Here is a 15,925-nt window from a genome sequence, read left to right as displayed (position 1 = left end):
GCAGTGCCCACAATGTGTGCAGCCTCTCTGCTCTCATCAGGAGAACATGGGGAGGCACTGACTGCTACCGAAGCACATCAGTGCAGAAGCTGTTGGGCTGTGTGCATACATCATGATGTTCTGGCTTACAGTGGGACCTCGCCTTTGTGCAAACAATCCAGAGCTGAGAGCAGAGGCTGAGCTGCTACCTCGGGATGTAGGATGCTGGGCATTCCCTGCTCTGCAGAAGCTGCTCCTGAGGTCAGCAGCTGCTGTTGGCTCTCAGCTCTGTGCTCCCTCCCTGCCACCTGCCCTTTCCCCACAGTGCTGTTCTCTGCGTGCTGTGACACAGTGTTACTGCTTGTTTGTCTTGTCGCAGCTGAAAACAATTTAATTCTGCCTAAAGTGCTTTCTCACAGTTCTTATGTTTTAAAATATGCAGATTTTGTCCTGTTTTAAATGTCTTATTTCTTTAAAAATCCTTTTGATCACGGCCCGCAGAATGGGGCCCGTAAGCTGCTGCCTGTCATTGCACACGTATCGGCTGCCGGCGGGGGAACTGCAGTGCTGGGTAGCAGGGAGATTAATAGGAAGGTAGCACAGCTGGTTCGGGATTTAGGTAGGATTAAGCCAAGCCAGGTACTGCTGATAGCTGATATTTCAGAGCAATGCATCTGTGCTGCAAAGCGCTGCTCCTTCCGTGCCATCTGTGAGCACAATCAGAGCAGCACAGAAGGGAAAGTGGGGGGTTTGGGTGATGTTGGAATGCATTTGGGTGGGAAAGGCGCTGCTCAGGGACCTCTGGCTGCTTGTGCAGCACTGAGAATACCCTGCAGTGGGCTCTGCTCCCCCCTCAGAGCTGCTGCACCGTAACCCGCAGCAGGACAGCACACAGCCTTTGCCCTGAGCTGGAAATCAATCCCCAGGAGCTCATGCGCTGCTTCGTGCTTTGTGCTTGATTAACCTTTATCACAGAGACGGTAACGAGACAGATCAGGGCCTGAGCTGTCTGTGGTGTGCAGAAATGCTGTAGTTCTGACATGGGGCTGTGCTTGGCTGCTCCTGTGCTGGGCTTGTGCATAACAATTCCATCCCCAGATCCGCAGTTGCCCTGGGAAGTGTGCTTCCACTCGCCTGCTCTCCCCATCTCTCGTTGAGATAATTATTGTTTTTGGAACCTAATTACTCCTTTACTTTTCATAACGCCTGGTGATTTGAGAAGTCTTCTCATGCTGAAAGCACTGAAATCCCATGGCAGAGCACAGCATTGATCGCAACAGGACAGTGGTTCTAAAAAATGGCTTTTAATCTAATAATTTTAATAGCATAAATTACTATTCCTCTAATTACTTTGAATTAATTGATAGTGAGCTGCCATTTACAGACTTGGATTTGTAAAAGCTTAGGTTCTGAGGGCTCTCTGAGATTCCCCCCTGTCACTCAGCAGTATCCTCAGTGCATTGGGAAGAGTCTTCTTGCTGTTAATGGGGGAGGATGGCAGCAAACCCTACAGCAGGAAACTGCCTCAGCAGCTGCTCCATAACCTTGCTTAAAGCATGCTGAGCTGGGATCATTAACCAATCTCATGCTCCCAGAAATTGCTCCCAGCCTGCATGGGTACAGCCCTGCCCTGTCTCCTCCCAACGCTACTGAATAGGACCCCAAAAAAGGAGAACATCCATAGAGTGGCTGCGATGTGGCAACAGCCCACTCAGCCTTCTTGACTGCATCTCGGGGATCAATGGAGAATATTTTATGGTCCCTTTTGTCTCTATTTGAAATCAAGCTGAAGCTGATAAAATAAAAAGGCTATCTTTGAAACTGACAGGTTTATTTCTGCAGCCAGAAAAAAAAAAAAAAAAAAAAGTCATTTGGTGCTGGCTATAAATATTAGGCAGGACACGTTGAGGATTTATGTAAGATAAATTTCCACCCTCCCCCTTTCTCCATTCAGAGTGGAGTGATGCCTGTACATTAATACAGTGCTAACCGTGGTTTTTCATGACGTGGTGTTGGATAAACGTAAAGATTGACACTGTGTGTCTCTGTCCTTTAAAGAGGAACTTAATTTTAAGGGCTGTGAAAGGGTAGATAATAGCAGAACAAGGGAAAATGGTTTTAAGTTGAAGGAGGCAAGATTTAGATTGTATATCAGGGAAATACTTTACTGTGAGAGTGGTGAGGTGCTGGAACAGGCTGTCCAGAGAGTTTGTGGATGCCCCATCCCTGGAGGTGTTCATGACCAGGTTGGATGGGGCCCTGGGCAGCCTGGGCTGGTATGAAATGTGGAGATTGGTGGCCCTGCATGCGATGGGGGGTTGGAGCTTGATGATCCTTAAGATGCCTTCCAGCCCAACCCGTTCTATGATTCTACGATATGATTCTATGGGGCTGGCGGATGTTGTGTGGTCGGAGTGATGGAGATGCTGCCCCCTGTATCCATGGAACACTACAGCTAGATGCGAATTCGACAGTTTCCCCTCCGTGTATTCTTGCTGCATTGCACTGTGGTGGGAATCACCATTTGTCAGTATGTGTATTAAAAGTATAGTGGTGCCCTCCATCCCAAAACTGGCAGCACTGCCCAAGGATGCATTTTTGAGTCATGCCAATGGGGTTTGATGGTTTGAAGACGCACGTTGCCTTGCAGCACGGGGCTGCCCCACGTTTCCCTCACGTTTCGTAGAGCTCTGTCTTTTCTGCATTGTCAAAGTGCTGCACAGCCTTCAGAGTGCATTGGCAGTTGATATGATCTGCAGGTGAGCTGCTTATTAGCAGGTGAACCCCGTGCTGCCGCGTGTTCCTGCACTGATAACCTCCAGCACTGCAGACTCCGTGCTAATCTCACTCGCACTGTGCTTTATCACAGAGCTGAAGGCTGCTGACAGCATGGCCTAGAAAAGCCCCTGTCGCTTTGTTTCCGATGTGAGCTCCCAGGCTTTGTGCTGCCGGCAACTTCAATTTGAGGAATTTATTTTCTATTTTGATGTTAAGACGATGGCTTTCAGGAAGGCACTGGGCTGATGCTGACTTGTCAGACACCCAAAGCTTTGCAGAGATCCTGCACTGTGCTGGGCTGTGTGTCCTGGAGTGCAGACACACAGAAGCTGTGCTCAGAGCTGAGCCAGAGCTGCACAGGAGTGCACTGGGGACAAGGGCATGTGAGGGGGGAGTGCAGTGCAGTGCAGGAGAGTGGCTGTAGCTGGGGTTAAATGGACTCTGTTGTCACCTGTTGGACCTTTTCCAGAGAGCTGGAAATAAGGAGTGTCTCACTGTAGGAAAGTGGCAAGGGCTGCCCAGAGAGCACAGCAGCGGAAGCTGCGGGATGCTGCTGCTGCGTGCCCTGAAGCCTCCTTTCTGGCAGAGCCAGGCGCTGGGGGATGTTGAAGTGTATGTGTATTTGCTTTAATATTTCATTACGTTTAGTCTGATGTTTATTAAAAATGTAAATCTGTTTCCTCAGCAAATGTAAGTTAAATACCAGGAGAAACATCCCAGCACTTGGAGTGTGCGTTCTCCATAGGGAGATGGAGGGGAGGAGAGGTGAGGGCTGGGAGGTGCCATTCCTGCAGCTCTCCTGGGGAGCAGGGCCAGGGCAGCGCTGTGAGGGAATTCGGCCACCAGAAAGCAAAGTCATCAGCTGCAGCTCATTGGGATGTGAAACCCGTGTGCTGGGTGGCAACAGAGTGCAATTTGTAGCTGCTGCAGGAACCCGGCCTCCACCTGTTTATAGCTACCACTATTATTAATACATTAAATAATTCTAGCACGGGAAATTACAGGACCCTTGTTGTGATTGCTAAGGAAATTAAATAAAGTGTCTGGCATGTCGCCTGCTCCCGATCTCCCTGATTGCTGCAGGTGGAGATGCACTGATGGGTCCTTTGCTTCTGATATGCAATGGCCCTGGGGTAGCCCAGGGTGGTGCTGGCTGCAGGGGCTTCACTGTGCCGTGCCGGCAGCACCGTGCCAGGGTGGGCATGGACAGGGATGGGGAGGAGTTGGCAGTTCCAGCAGCACAGCCTGCAGGCAGCAGTGCCTTAGCTGGGGGGCTCTACAGGCAATGCAAGCCTCCTCCTCAAGCAGGAGCAGGGAGAAGCATCTTGGCAGCACCGGGTGAGAGCTTCCTATGCCAGCCAGGTGTAGGAGGAGGGCCTGAGCATGGATGTGTGCACAGTGAGACCTGGAACCATCACGGTCTTTAGCAGAGAAACTGCGTGTGCGTGGCACAGTGCGAGGTGGTGCAGGACTGCGTGCAGGCAAGGGAAAGCAGCAAGTAATTGCACTCCCATCTCATTGCTCCCTGCAATTCCTTGCCATGGTGCAGCCAGCAGTCCCTGCTTGTCTCCAGCTATCTCATGCAATAACATCACCTGATGACTAACAAAGCTCATACATGTTTTGCACCTTTTTCTTTTCTGCCATTGCTGCATTGAAATAACCCGCTCTGCGAGGTGTGCTGGGAGGGGTTGCTGCACACACCGCATCCGTTTGCTTTGTTTCTCCACCCACCATACGTTCTTTTCTTCCCCTCTCATAGTGTGGACGCAATGCTGAAAACTTCGACCGGTTTTTCACTCGCCATCCACCCGTGTTAACACCTCCTGACCAGGAAGTCATCAGGAACATTGACCAGTCAGAATTCGAAGGATTTTCCTTTTTTAACTCTGAGTTTTTTAAACCTGAAGCCAAGAGCTAAGTAGCTGTGTAGATCTCATCTTCATCATCCAGTCCCAACTGCTGCTGTGGTGACATTGCATTCATGGTTTTTCTTTAGTAATACTACTAGAGTGACCATATTTCAAAGCCAGAAGTGTCTTCACATAATTTCGGGCATGCCTGAAGTGTAAGTGATGTGCAGTAAGTAAAAACAATGTTTTTATCGATTTTTATTTGTAGAAAATGGAAATGGTTTATTGGCTACCAGGTAAAACGGACAGGTGTGGGCTACGACAACTAGGAGAAATCTCTTCAACACGTGCTTTGATTCCTGCTCTTCCCCTTCCAAGTCCTTTAATACGATTGTGAACGTTCCATCTGCAGCCTTCTGATCTTAGTGTGAGGAAGTGTTCCCTACCAGACCTCACCCCGTAGAGCTGGGGGCTGCGGGGCAGCTGGGGGCTGTGGGGCAGCTGGGGGCAGAGCTGGCTCGCCCTCTGGGTCTTCGGTAGCAGTGGTCAATGGCTGGGGAAGCAGCTCTGCTGTCAGCACAGATTTCTCCTGATTGTGCAATTTCCAGGTAGCAATTTTTTTTAATCGAACGAAACGTATCCAGTTATAAGCAGGATATTTTTAAAGAGCTGCTGTAGATGCTTTCAAATCCATGGTCACCCTAGTAAATAGCACACAATGTTGGTTCTCATAGCAAAACTTTTTTTTTTTTTTTTTTCAAATGCCAAAGCAATTGATGGAGTTTATTACCTGTGCTTTAAATGTGTCAAAAACAGTATTAACACGAATGAGATGCTATTTAACATTGAACAGTATTGTGAATTCTGCTGTGAAGCTTGTAAAGAGATGTTTCCACTAATATCCCAATTTTAAAAAGAAATGTCACTGGATATTTAAATCGCCTCCTTTTTATTTCTGGCATCAAAGACAAAGTTTCAGGATGGATGAATTTCTCTTGAAACAATAATGGCCTCACAGCTTCTTTTTTTTTTTACTGTTCTGCAGACGTTGGTGGGTGTCACTTTGTATCGACTTGCTTTAAGTTGTAATGTGCCAATTTATTATTTTTTTTCCAATACCGGTGATGATAATAATTAATAATAATAATAAAAAGAAAGTAAGAAATACCGTAAAAGAAACCTGCATTTGTCTGGAAGCACCTGTGCAGCCCTGGCCTTTGGGTGGAAGCACCCAGCGCTCGCCCATTGCTTTCAGCATCCGCCCCAGCGCAGCGCCACGCAGGATGGAAGCGCCGGGAGTGCGCCGCGTCACCGTGCGGCTGAGCCTGGTGGGATCTCGCCTTCTTCCTCTGAGCACAGGGAGAGGGGCTTCTCCTGGCAGAGGGGGCTGCTGCTCAGTGGCTCTTTGAACGCCTCAAACGGAGACAATCGTGGAAAGCACTGAGGGTTTCTGGAAGCTGTGGCCGCGGTTATCTCAGTGCCGCTATCTCAGTGCGGCAGTGTGCGCTGTGCCGGTGACTCATCGCCCTGCCTGCTCGCTCTCAAAGGAGCAGTTGTTAAAAGCAATTGGCAGTTTCAGCTGAAGAGGGATTACGGGGCTCTTGCTATCCTCCCTCTTCCTGAATGCGTGCAGAATTTCCTTTCTGTCTTTGGAAACCCAGCTTCTGCTCAATTGCTGCAGTTGGGATCACTGCGGGAACTTTCCAAACAGCATTGGACGGCAGCAGCAGGAGCTGGTTACAGCAGAGCATGAGGACAGGGACAGTCACTGTCCTGCTGCTCCCTGCCCTGCTCTGCTTCTCCGTACCTGCTGGAGTCCTGGAGCATTTCCAGCCATGAACCTCCCCTTCCTCCTCATCCCTGTTTACCAGCTCTGTGTGGCCAAACTCCATCCGCTCATGGGCTGTTCATCATCTTTGGCAGAAGCCAACTTGCTAGCAATTTTGGATGAAGCTCAAGGTAAGAATTCAGCAGAAGTTGCTTTGCTGTGCCTGCAGCTGGGCACCGCTGGCTGTGCCAAGGCCCCAGAGCAGGGCAAGGAGGAGGCAGGGCAGGGGCAGCCCCAGCCCTGACCTGGCACTACACAGCCATTTCTGCAGCCACTCACCCTAAGGACTCCTGGGTTGGGCACCCACTGCAGGGATGCAGCCCTGGCATCATCAGCCCTGCTCTGGAAGGCCAAGGGCTGCAGTGCGCAGGAGCCAGATGTGCACATTGGATTCCCCTTTGCAACTCTCCTACTGGGTAGGACAGAATCATCTCAGTGCTTGTTGGCTCAGTAGCCACTTGATGGTTCTACAGCCTATGTACCAATGGTCAGAGCCCTCTGCCCATTGCTGGTCCCACACTGACCCCTTCAGAGGCTGTCTTTTATCCAGGTCTGTCTAACACTTGTGTTTCTGCTGCTTTGCTCTTTATCTGCATCTGAAGTCTTCCCCTCCTCACTTCTGCACTATGCCCTGGATCCACCTCTGCTTCTTCTGTGTTGTTGGGAGGGGAGCATAGGGCTGCAGCACCTCTCAGCTGCCTCTCGTCCAAAGGGAAGAACCCAGCCAGGACTGTGACAGCAGGGCTCATGGATAACAAGATTTCATGTGCACATCCTGGCTTTTCTCCAGCTTCGTCTTACTCTCCTTGAGCTCCATCTCTGTGCTTCTTCCTACCTTGTCTTTTCTTGGACATCTTTGGCTCTCTTTACCTTCTGATCTGGAAAAGTTCCCACGTGATTCTCCCATTCTCCCCTTGCAGAGCACTGTCCCCACAAAGACATTGTGATCCTGGGCCACATCTCAAGGTTGGATTCATCTCCAGAGGGTCTCCAGATGTGGCTGCAGGGGAGGTGGGCTGGATGATTTGCCATATTCTGGCTGTGGCAGCTGGGCCAGGAGGAGTTGTGGTGAAGGCACAGCCCATTGCCCGTGTATTCCATCAGTGAGGAAAGCTGGTGGCTATGATGGCAGGCAGGAAGCGGTTCTTGTGGTGACGTGACAGCGCAAGTACAACGGTGCTGCCCCTCCAGAGCCTTCGGCAAGAGCTGGCACCACGAACAGAGCTGGCACCCTGGTGCTCAAAGGCAGAGAGGCTAAAGAAAAGCATTTGGCAGGTTCCTACATGGCACCAAGTGTAGCCCCTGGTTCAGCCCAGTGAATGCTGGCTGCAGGACTTGCGAAGTATCTCAGCACAGTCCTGCCAATGGGACTACAGTTCTTACAGCAGGTTATCAGTGTTAATTAAGACCATACCTTTTGGATGGTTTTTAATTTTGCTTGTTTGTTTGTTTGCTTGCTTGCTTGCCTACGATGTAGCTGCAAAATTGTTCTTTTTGTGACATTAAAATGATAAAAGGTTGCATATGTGGACTTTTTGTTCGTGGAGGTTTTAATGTATTTCTTATATACAGCCCTGCAGCAAATGACATCCTCAAATTAAATCAGTAAAACACTGTGTTGATCAATACCATACCGTAGAGGAGCCTAAATAGTGATGATGATGGTGAGAAGTAGAGCTCCAGGCGCCAGGACCCCTCGCAGCTGCTGGTTTGGCGCCAAATCTGCGCGGCGCTGTCCGCGGTGCTGATCCGTCCCGCAGCGCCCGCGGCCCCGCTCCCTTTGCCGAAGGCCGCACGGCCCGCGCTGCCCTCTTTAACTCTGTGCTTTCCGTTTGACAGAAGGACAAACGCGACACTTCCAACTTCGACAAAGAGTTCACCCGGCAGCCTGTGGAGCTCACGCCCACCGACAAACTCTTCATCATGAACTTGGACCAGAACGAGTTCGCTGGCTTCTCTTACACCAACCCGGAATTTGTCATTAACGTGTAGGCAACGGCACGGACGCCACCTCCCTGCTCCCGCAGCCCCAAACTCCAGCTCGCCCTGTAAATACCACACCAGTCTTCCGGGATCAGCAGTGCGTACATCCACACCCCGGCACGCAACGAGCGCTTGTTGTAGGAGGCCTCTGTGTGTGTGTGTCACCCGCTAGCTTGGTTGCCCTTGCTGGAAGCGCGCGGGGTTTTGAGTCAACAAGCAGTAATACTTCTAGGAACTGTAGTTGGTGGTGACTAATAGAGTTTTTAAACAGAAATATACCAAATTGCTACGGTCTTTGTAATTTTCGAAATCAGATGCTGAAATTCCTGTGAACTTAGGTATTCACAAATTGTTGCCATTGAATGCTAAGCATGGTTGATATTTTAAACCATTGTGCTGAAGCTTGCAATGACTGTGAACGTGTCTTAGAGGAACCTTTTGTTTGAGACATGGATACATTTGATCAGTGTGGAAACCTCTGCTTGTAGACATCTCTCAATGCCTTGTACATGCGGTCACACCGGCTCGCCGAGGCTGTCTTCCTCCCCAGCCTGCTGTAAGCGTGCGTTCCACCACATCCCCTCCTCTTTCTCAGGCATTAAGACTACAAAATGAATTCCATTAATGTTCTTGTAAATCAGAACAAATCTTTTTCTAAGTGAAAGGTAGGATTTTTTTTTTTTAACATCTGGAACAGTTTGCAGTTTTGATATACTCTGTCAGCACTCCCATAAATCCTTCTCCTGTTTTGTTTTGTTTTTTTTTCCACAGACACTGTCAAAATTTAACAGCTCTGTAAAAGATATTAATATTCTACCAAAACAAAACACATTTATATTCTCCGTTTACCAACTGAAAACACGCCCACTTCAAAGGGGCTGTACTGAGGGCTATTTATAAAGGTAACTTTTATACTTTATACCCTCTGCTACTATCTTAAAGGCTCAAAATCATGAACTTTGCAGGCATCCCGGCTTACCAGATTTCAGGCAAAATTCCTGGGGATTTTGTTCAGTAACCCAGGGCCTTCTGTATGGTTTCAAAAATCCCAGCCCAGAGGATACTGCTGTGCTGCAGACACATCTCCTGTGGTGCTGCCTCGTTCCCCTCCTGGTGCACGCGAGTTTGGTTGGTTTGCAAACCAAGCATGTATATTCTTTCAAACCTCGACCAATTCTAATGTAAATACACTTTGCTTCATGAATACGGGGGAAAAGCGGGGGCGGAATTTTATGAATCACAAGGAATCCTATCGAGGAGATTCTGGTTTGTAGATCTTTTGTAAACATCCAACTCTACCGTTTGCGATTATTTCTTTCTTCCAATGATTCCTGAAATGAAAAGGCTGCTGGAAGCTGGAGCTGTGCGTGGCCGAGCCGGCCCTGCTGCACGCTTTGGGATGTGTGAGCTCTGTTTGGAGTTCAGGTGCTGAGCTGGGCTCAAGAAAACCAAACAAAACACAGCAAAACTGCAAATTGTGCCAGATGTGCAAGGGAGCTTATGGGCAACTTTGCATCATGACCAGGGCGGTGAGAGGTAGCTTCTGATGGGAGTGCTCATAACTCCAGCACACGTCTCAGAAGACATCTCACCATCTTCTGCAGATCACAGTTGATGTTCAGAGCATGTATGTTACTGTAACTTTCAAGTCTGCTGCTGCAGAATTAGTATTCCTTCAATGGTGAATGTTTCCAATTTCTATACCTTCGGCTCTGAGGATGCTCCCATGGTGCAGTCGCTCAAGGGATGCTGTGGTGCTGCGGGCCTGACCCCATGAGAGCTGCTGCAGAGGGAGGGATCCCAGAACCTGGGGCAGGAGCCACACTTCTGCACGGAGCAGCTTTTCTTCAGCACTATGTCCGGGGTAGGGTGCAGGGTGTGAGCACTGCTGACACTGTCCACTCTGTTATGTGCAAAGCTCTTAACTTAAAGTTTATTTCCAGATAACCTGATTCTTCTATGCAGAAATGTAAAATGGGATCTACCCTGCACAGATGCTGGGATCTGTGTGAACTCCTGCAAGGAAGGGTAGAGTGGCAGTGGCTGACTCATCTCTTGCCATGATTTGATGATTTAATCTTTAGTGCCGGATGGGGAAAGCAGTACTGCAGGAAGAGACTCAGATCCAAGAGCCTTCAGGAGATGCTGAAAGGCACCGGGTGCTCTGCCACTGACACTGAGTGGGGTGTGGGCTGCCTTGGGGGACTCACTGTGGGGCAGGGGCAAAACCATCTCCAGTGGCTGCTCTTCCCCACTGCTGCTACGGAATAGGAAAGGGCTGTTGGGGCCAGGGTGTGAGGGCTGTGAAATGTATCTGGTGTGCCATGTTCTCAGGGTGGTCTCAGAGTGATGAGGCTCTGGCACTGTTGCCTAGAGAGCCATGGGTGCCCTGAGCACCTGAGCAGCCTGAGCTGGCAGGGGCAAACAGCCCACAGCAGGGGCTGTGAAGTCCCTTCCAACCCAATGGTGCTGTAAGTGTATGGAAATTTCATGTAAGGCAAGGCAAAGGGCTGCTTGTCCTGCACTGCTGCATCCCGCAGGCCATCCCAAAGCACAGCTGCAGATGGAGCAGGAGTCTGCAGGCTCATAGAGACAAGGGATCACAAGGGAAGGGGGAAGTGACATGGAGCAGGGCAGCAGGGACTGCTCGCAGGCAGAGGCAGCAGAGAGGCTGTGTTGGGTCCCAGTTTGGTCCCAGGAACAAATGAAGAGCCATGATATCTAGCACAGAGTGCCAGGCTGCGGGGTTGTATCTGGAATGTGGAGCTGAGCCATACGAACCCAACGTGCTGCAGCTCCTCTGCTTTTGCTGTCTGCGGAACCTGTATCAGCAAAGGCAGCAAGAAGCGTCTTGCTCCATGCAGGAAAGTGTCATCCAAGCTGTTTATTTCTGATCACTTTCAAACTGGCAATTAAAACAAGGAGGAAAAAAAAAAAAAAAAGAAAAAAAAAAAGAAAAAAAAAAAGAAAATGTTTGTTGTTGAACAGTTTGTGTTTGTGAATTTGATTTCACCTGCAAGTATTTGATGACTTTTCTACATCCTAGACTACCTGCTGTATGTTTGTCGAAGGATTCTCATAAAGACCTCCTTTTAGATGGGCATATACTCTTTATTCTATTTGCTGCATGTTTGAAAAACATAAAATAAAATGTATAATTTTAAAGAAACCTTGTGCAGTTGCATTTCTTTGCTTGCAGGGCTCAGTTCGTACATGGGGAAGGGTCCCAGAGGGTGACTGGCTCTGGCTGCTGCTCTGTGGTGTGGCCCCAGGAGCAGATGCTGAAACCTTGCAGCACCTTTGTAACAAAGGTGCAGATCTGTACAGAAAGAGAGCATCACCAAAAGCACAGGAGCGTGGTCCAGGACTGGAAACCTACAGCAGGAGCTGTACTTAAGGATGCACATAGACCACAAGGGAAGGAAAGTGTTGGTTGTTTGGCTTTTCAACTATTTTCTGACTAAGGCTAGGATAAGTTAACAGTACTGCAGGTGCTCTTTCAAGCACCCTGTGAGCACTCCATGGCATCACAGCATGCAGGGGGTTAGGGGCCTAGTTTGGGGCATGCATCTCTCCCTGCTCCCCAGCAAGAGGCCTGAGCATTCTGGTTTGATGTCTCTGCACACACAAAGGCTGATATCTGGGGTGAGATTGGTTAGAGGAACACTCCAAGGTGGCTGGCAATGCCAAAGCCAGCCCAAGGGCAAAGCTGGGGTGTGACCGCAGTGAGGAGAGCAGGCAGGGACAGATGGGGGCCACCAGGGCTCTGTTGACCATCCCTGCCCGTGTGGCTTTGGAGGCCTGTGTGGCCACCAGAGGCTGCCCCTGATGGCATAGGGACAATCCCTCAAAGCAAGAGAGTGCAGTGGGATGGGGTGGCCAAGGGCTGGACTTCTCTCGTGTGACCCCAGTACACGATCTCAGCAGTGCAGTGCCTGCAGTGCTGTGCCCCTGTCGGAAACACTCCTGAGCTTCAGCCATTCTGGCTTCTGCAAGTGAAACATTTGGTTTTGTGACACTTTCCTTAATTATGGGAGCTAATGACAAAACCATTGTGACAAATGACTCAGCTTTTGATAGTGAAGTTAATTAATTCTGAAGTTAGAGTCTCCATCAGAGTATCTGGAAAAACCCGATTAAGAAGTCTGCTTACCCAGTGTGACGTGGGCAGCAGAAACCTCAGTGCCTGTGACAGCCCAGGTGAAACCCTCCCCACCGGGGCCAGGGGGCGATTTGGTCAGAGCAGGGAGAAGAAAGGCTGAGCACGAGCATGGTAAATGCCTCCCTTTTCTCTATCCATCAAAGGCATCTGGGGGAACGCGGCCTCGTTAGTGTTTGAATGAGTGACCAGCAGCAGCTCAGCGTTACACGCTGACCTTCAAGAGCCGTCTCCCTGAAGCCATCTTTCATCTCTTTCATTTGCATTACAATCCTGTTTGCCTCATTATTCGTTATCCGCTTCTTCTTCAAAGAATTTAAATGGAATCAATTAAATTGTGGTGGGTTGGAGGAGCAGCAAACCTTCGATTGGTGCTCGGAGTGATCCAGCTGGATTCAGCCTTCAAAATATCTCTTCATCTACTGCTATTTGTTCCTTTGTTACTTGTATGCTACAGTTGCCTTACAGAATCCCTTTGATCTTCCTCCCTCCCACCGTCCCAGCACACCACGCTCCGCACAGACGCCGCTCTCCCTGTGACCTTGGGAATGGGATTCCCTAATCCCTTCCATGGGCTGCGGCCAGGCTGTCCTTTGGTGCTGCTGTGTTGGGAAGAAGCTGACCTGTACATTGTTCACGGAGCAGCTGGGAACCCTGGGCGCTGGCATGGAGTTTGCTGCCCCGTGTCATCCGCTTCCCTGCGCTGGGCTTGTTTTGTCCTCCCAGTGTATGGGAAAGGGGTAAAAAAGATGCAATTGTGGTGCATGCCAGCAGTGCATGGGAAAGCAGAGGTGTGGACAAAGCAGCACGGCCTTCAGCATGCAGCAGCTGATGGCTATTCACCCGCGTCTCCAGATAATCCACATGCCTCTCATTTGCCCATGCATGGCCGCTCCTGCGTAGCCTGTGCATGTTCCCATGATAGGCAGCCTTAATAAGAGAAGGTTTCTGTTTCTCTCCCCTGCTATTTTTATTGCTATCAAACTGTAGGAAGCCCAGCAGGGAGCTGCAGAGCCGGTAGGCAGCTGCACAGGCGGGCAGCGTGTGAGCCGGACGCACTGCAGACAGCGGGCAGAGAGCTGCTGCACCATGAATACGTCCCAGCAAAGTCCTTATCTCATGTCGCTCCCCCTGTTCTGGGGTGGCCAGAGGCAGCTGAGCCAGTGAGACCACAGCACAGAGAACCAACCCAAACCCAGTTGCACACAGGGTAGGGATGTGCCAATCTCACTGCTGGGTCCCGTTAGCACAGGACTGCACCCAATGCTCCCAAAGCATGTGCAGATAAAAATAATCCATGCGTAGGAGGGAGGAAGGATGAACCTACTTATAGGAAGGGGAAGGATGAAGCCGTGTGCCAAAGGGTCTGCAACCCCCGCCCCTGGGAGCCTGAGGAGCAGGAAGGTGCAGGCAAGGCAAGGTCAGAGCTCAGCAACGCGCTGCATTGCTAACAACCTCAGCTCACCACGGATCAGCATCTCTCTTCCTTCAAGGAAAGAAATCTAATCCAGTGAGGGATTATTTCTGACTACCTTCTTTCTGTCACTTTGCCAGTTTAAAAGCAACAGAGCTTTCATCACTGGAGTTGGAAGGACAAAGCCAAACAGATCTTGGTTTAGGACATTTTTGTCTGCAAGGACTGCTTGTTTTTTCCTGCACAACTCAAATCTTTGCAGCAGACTCTGGATTCTGTTATTTATTTCTGCTTTGCCCAGCTCAGAAGGGCACAGGCCCACAAGCAGGTGCCTGCTGACAGACGAAGCAATGAGCTGCAGGGAGCAGCTGGAGGGGACAGGGATGTGCCATCACAGCAAAGCCCTGCAGAACCTGAGCTGTGTGCCAGGGCAGTAAGGCCCCAAGTCCTTGTTGGCTTCACAGCCCCTTGCACATTCCCTAGGTCCCCCTGTGCTGATGCAAGGGGCAGAGCTCCACGCTCACTCCTGGGCCTGGCTCCGCCGTGCAGTGAAGATTGGAAAGGTGCAGGGCTTGGCAAAGGGGGTCCCATCCAGGGACCACAGCAATTCAAGACATGGACTTTGATTCTGTTGGAGCTCGCTTTGTTAAGAGCCTAGGAAACGGTACATGTGCACCCTGCACACACCTACACACACGATGTTAAAATAACACAATTAAGGCTGCAAAATCCCCCACTCGGAATGCAATTTGCAGCCCCTTCTCTGTAGGTGTGAGATCTTTTTGCTGCCTCCTCTCCGGGGCAGCTGCCCGCGTGCAGGACGGGGGCTGTGCAGGGCGCTGCTGCAGGGCCGCAGGCAGTGGGGGGTGACGTGTGACACGTTGCTGAGGCAGCATCCCTGAGTGGCACCCACCAAGAGCTTGGGTGGATGCTTCTGATCAAGCTTCCCAAGGGCCCACCTCTTCCTCCTCTTCAGGGGCCAATGTCCACCGTTCTATCCCGCTGGTGGAAGTGCAGGGGGGCACAGCTGCACTGCAGCTTTCCTGCTCAGCACGGCAGCAAACACAGCGCAGGGCCCGTGGCAGAGCAGCGCATCAACAGCCATCGCAGCAGCACACGATAGCGTGACGTCGTAATTAGAATGCCCCACCTAATGAGTATGCATAAAGGAGGTGATCTAGGGTTGTGGAAGGTTCTTAATTTTCTTACTTCTCAATACTTCATTTTTTGTAACCTTCATAGTTTTCCGTTTGCATTTTGGAAGTAAACAATTAGCATTTACACGGAGGTGCGTACAAATGGAGCTGGGAAGCACACGCTATGGGGTAAAGCATGCGTTCCCCTGTCTCACACGAAGCCCCTCAAAGACTATTAATCGGAGAGGTGGATATGTTATAGGGCTTCTTCAAAAGGTCGCATGAGTCATAAGCTCATCCAACTGGCTGCAAAAATGTTTGAGAGAGATGAGGAAACAGCAGAGAGAGAGAGAGAGAGAGAGGGTTTTACTGCAGGCAAACAATGAGGAGCGTGATGTGGAAGACATCCCCGGGTTTAATGTCTGTTTCCGGGCCCCCTGCTCTGCTCGGGCACTCGGGCAGGTGATGGACCCGGCTCCCCCGGGCAGGTAGCCGTGCTGGATGCGGGAGGTGGATCTACTGTCGGGGGGAGCCCGGGGCATTGCTGCGGTGTCCCCACCAGGCACACAGGTGTTCGGATCGCGCTCGGAGCAATGTCCCGGGGGGGGCAGCGGTTCCCGACGGCGGGGCAAAGCGGGGCCAGTGGAGTCCCCCCCCCCGGGTTTCGCCCCAACACATCGCCCCCCCAACCCGCCCCGGCTCCGTCCCCTGCGGGGGGAGGTTTCCCGGTGCCCCCCTCCCTGCACACCACCCCTCGCGGCCCGCCCTCCGCTGCCCCCCGCCCCCGCCGCCCCC

General features: G+C 50.8%; 1 protein-coding gene across 2 annotated transcripts in view; it reads left to right on the top strand.

Annotated features, from left to right (window-relative positions):
- Nucleotides 1-11,568, top strand: part of PRKCB (protein kinase C beta) — a 77,764-nt gene extending 66,196 nt beyond the window's left edge. The window contains exon 17 of one of the 2 annotated variants that reach the window (XM_052679747.1): nucleotides 8,278-11,568. In XM_052679747.1, the coding sequence (XP_052535707.1) occupies nucleotides 8,278-8,430 (153 nt within the window). In that variant the 3' untranslated portion in view covers nucleotides 8,431-11,568. Of the gene's footprint in view, nucleotides 1-4,519; nucleotides 5,778-8,277 lie in introns of those variants that run through there. The other variant, XM_052679746.1, reaches the window with a different exon arrangement.
- Nucleotides 11,569-15,925: the final 4,357 nt, after the last annotated feature.

The sequence above is a fragment of the Tympanuchus pallidicinctus genome, unplaced genomic scaffold (assembly GCF_026119805.1).
Source record: "Tympanuchus pallidicinctus isolate F22 unplaced genomic scaffold, pur_lepc_1.0 scaffold18, whole genome shotgun sequence".
Classification (NCBI taxonomy): Eukaryota; Metazoa; Chordata; class Aves; order Galliformes; family Phasianidae; genus Tympanuchus; species Tympanuchus pallidicinctus.
The sequence above is the reverse complement of the archived record's forward strand: the minus strand, read 5'-3'. Positions and strand labels throughout refer to the sequence as shown.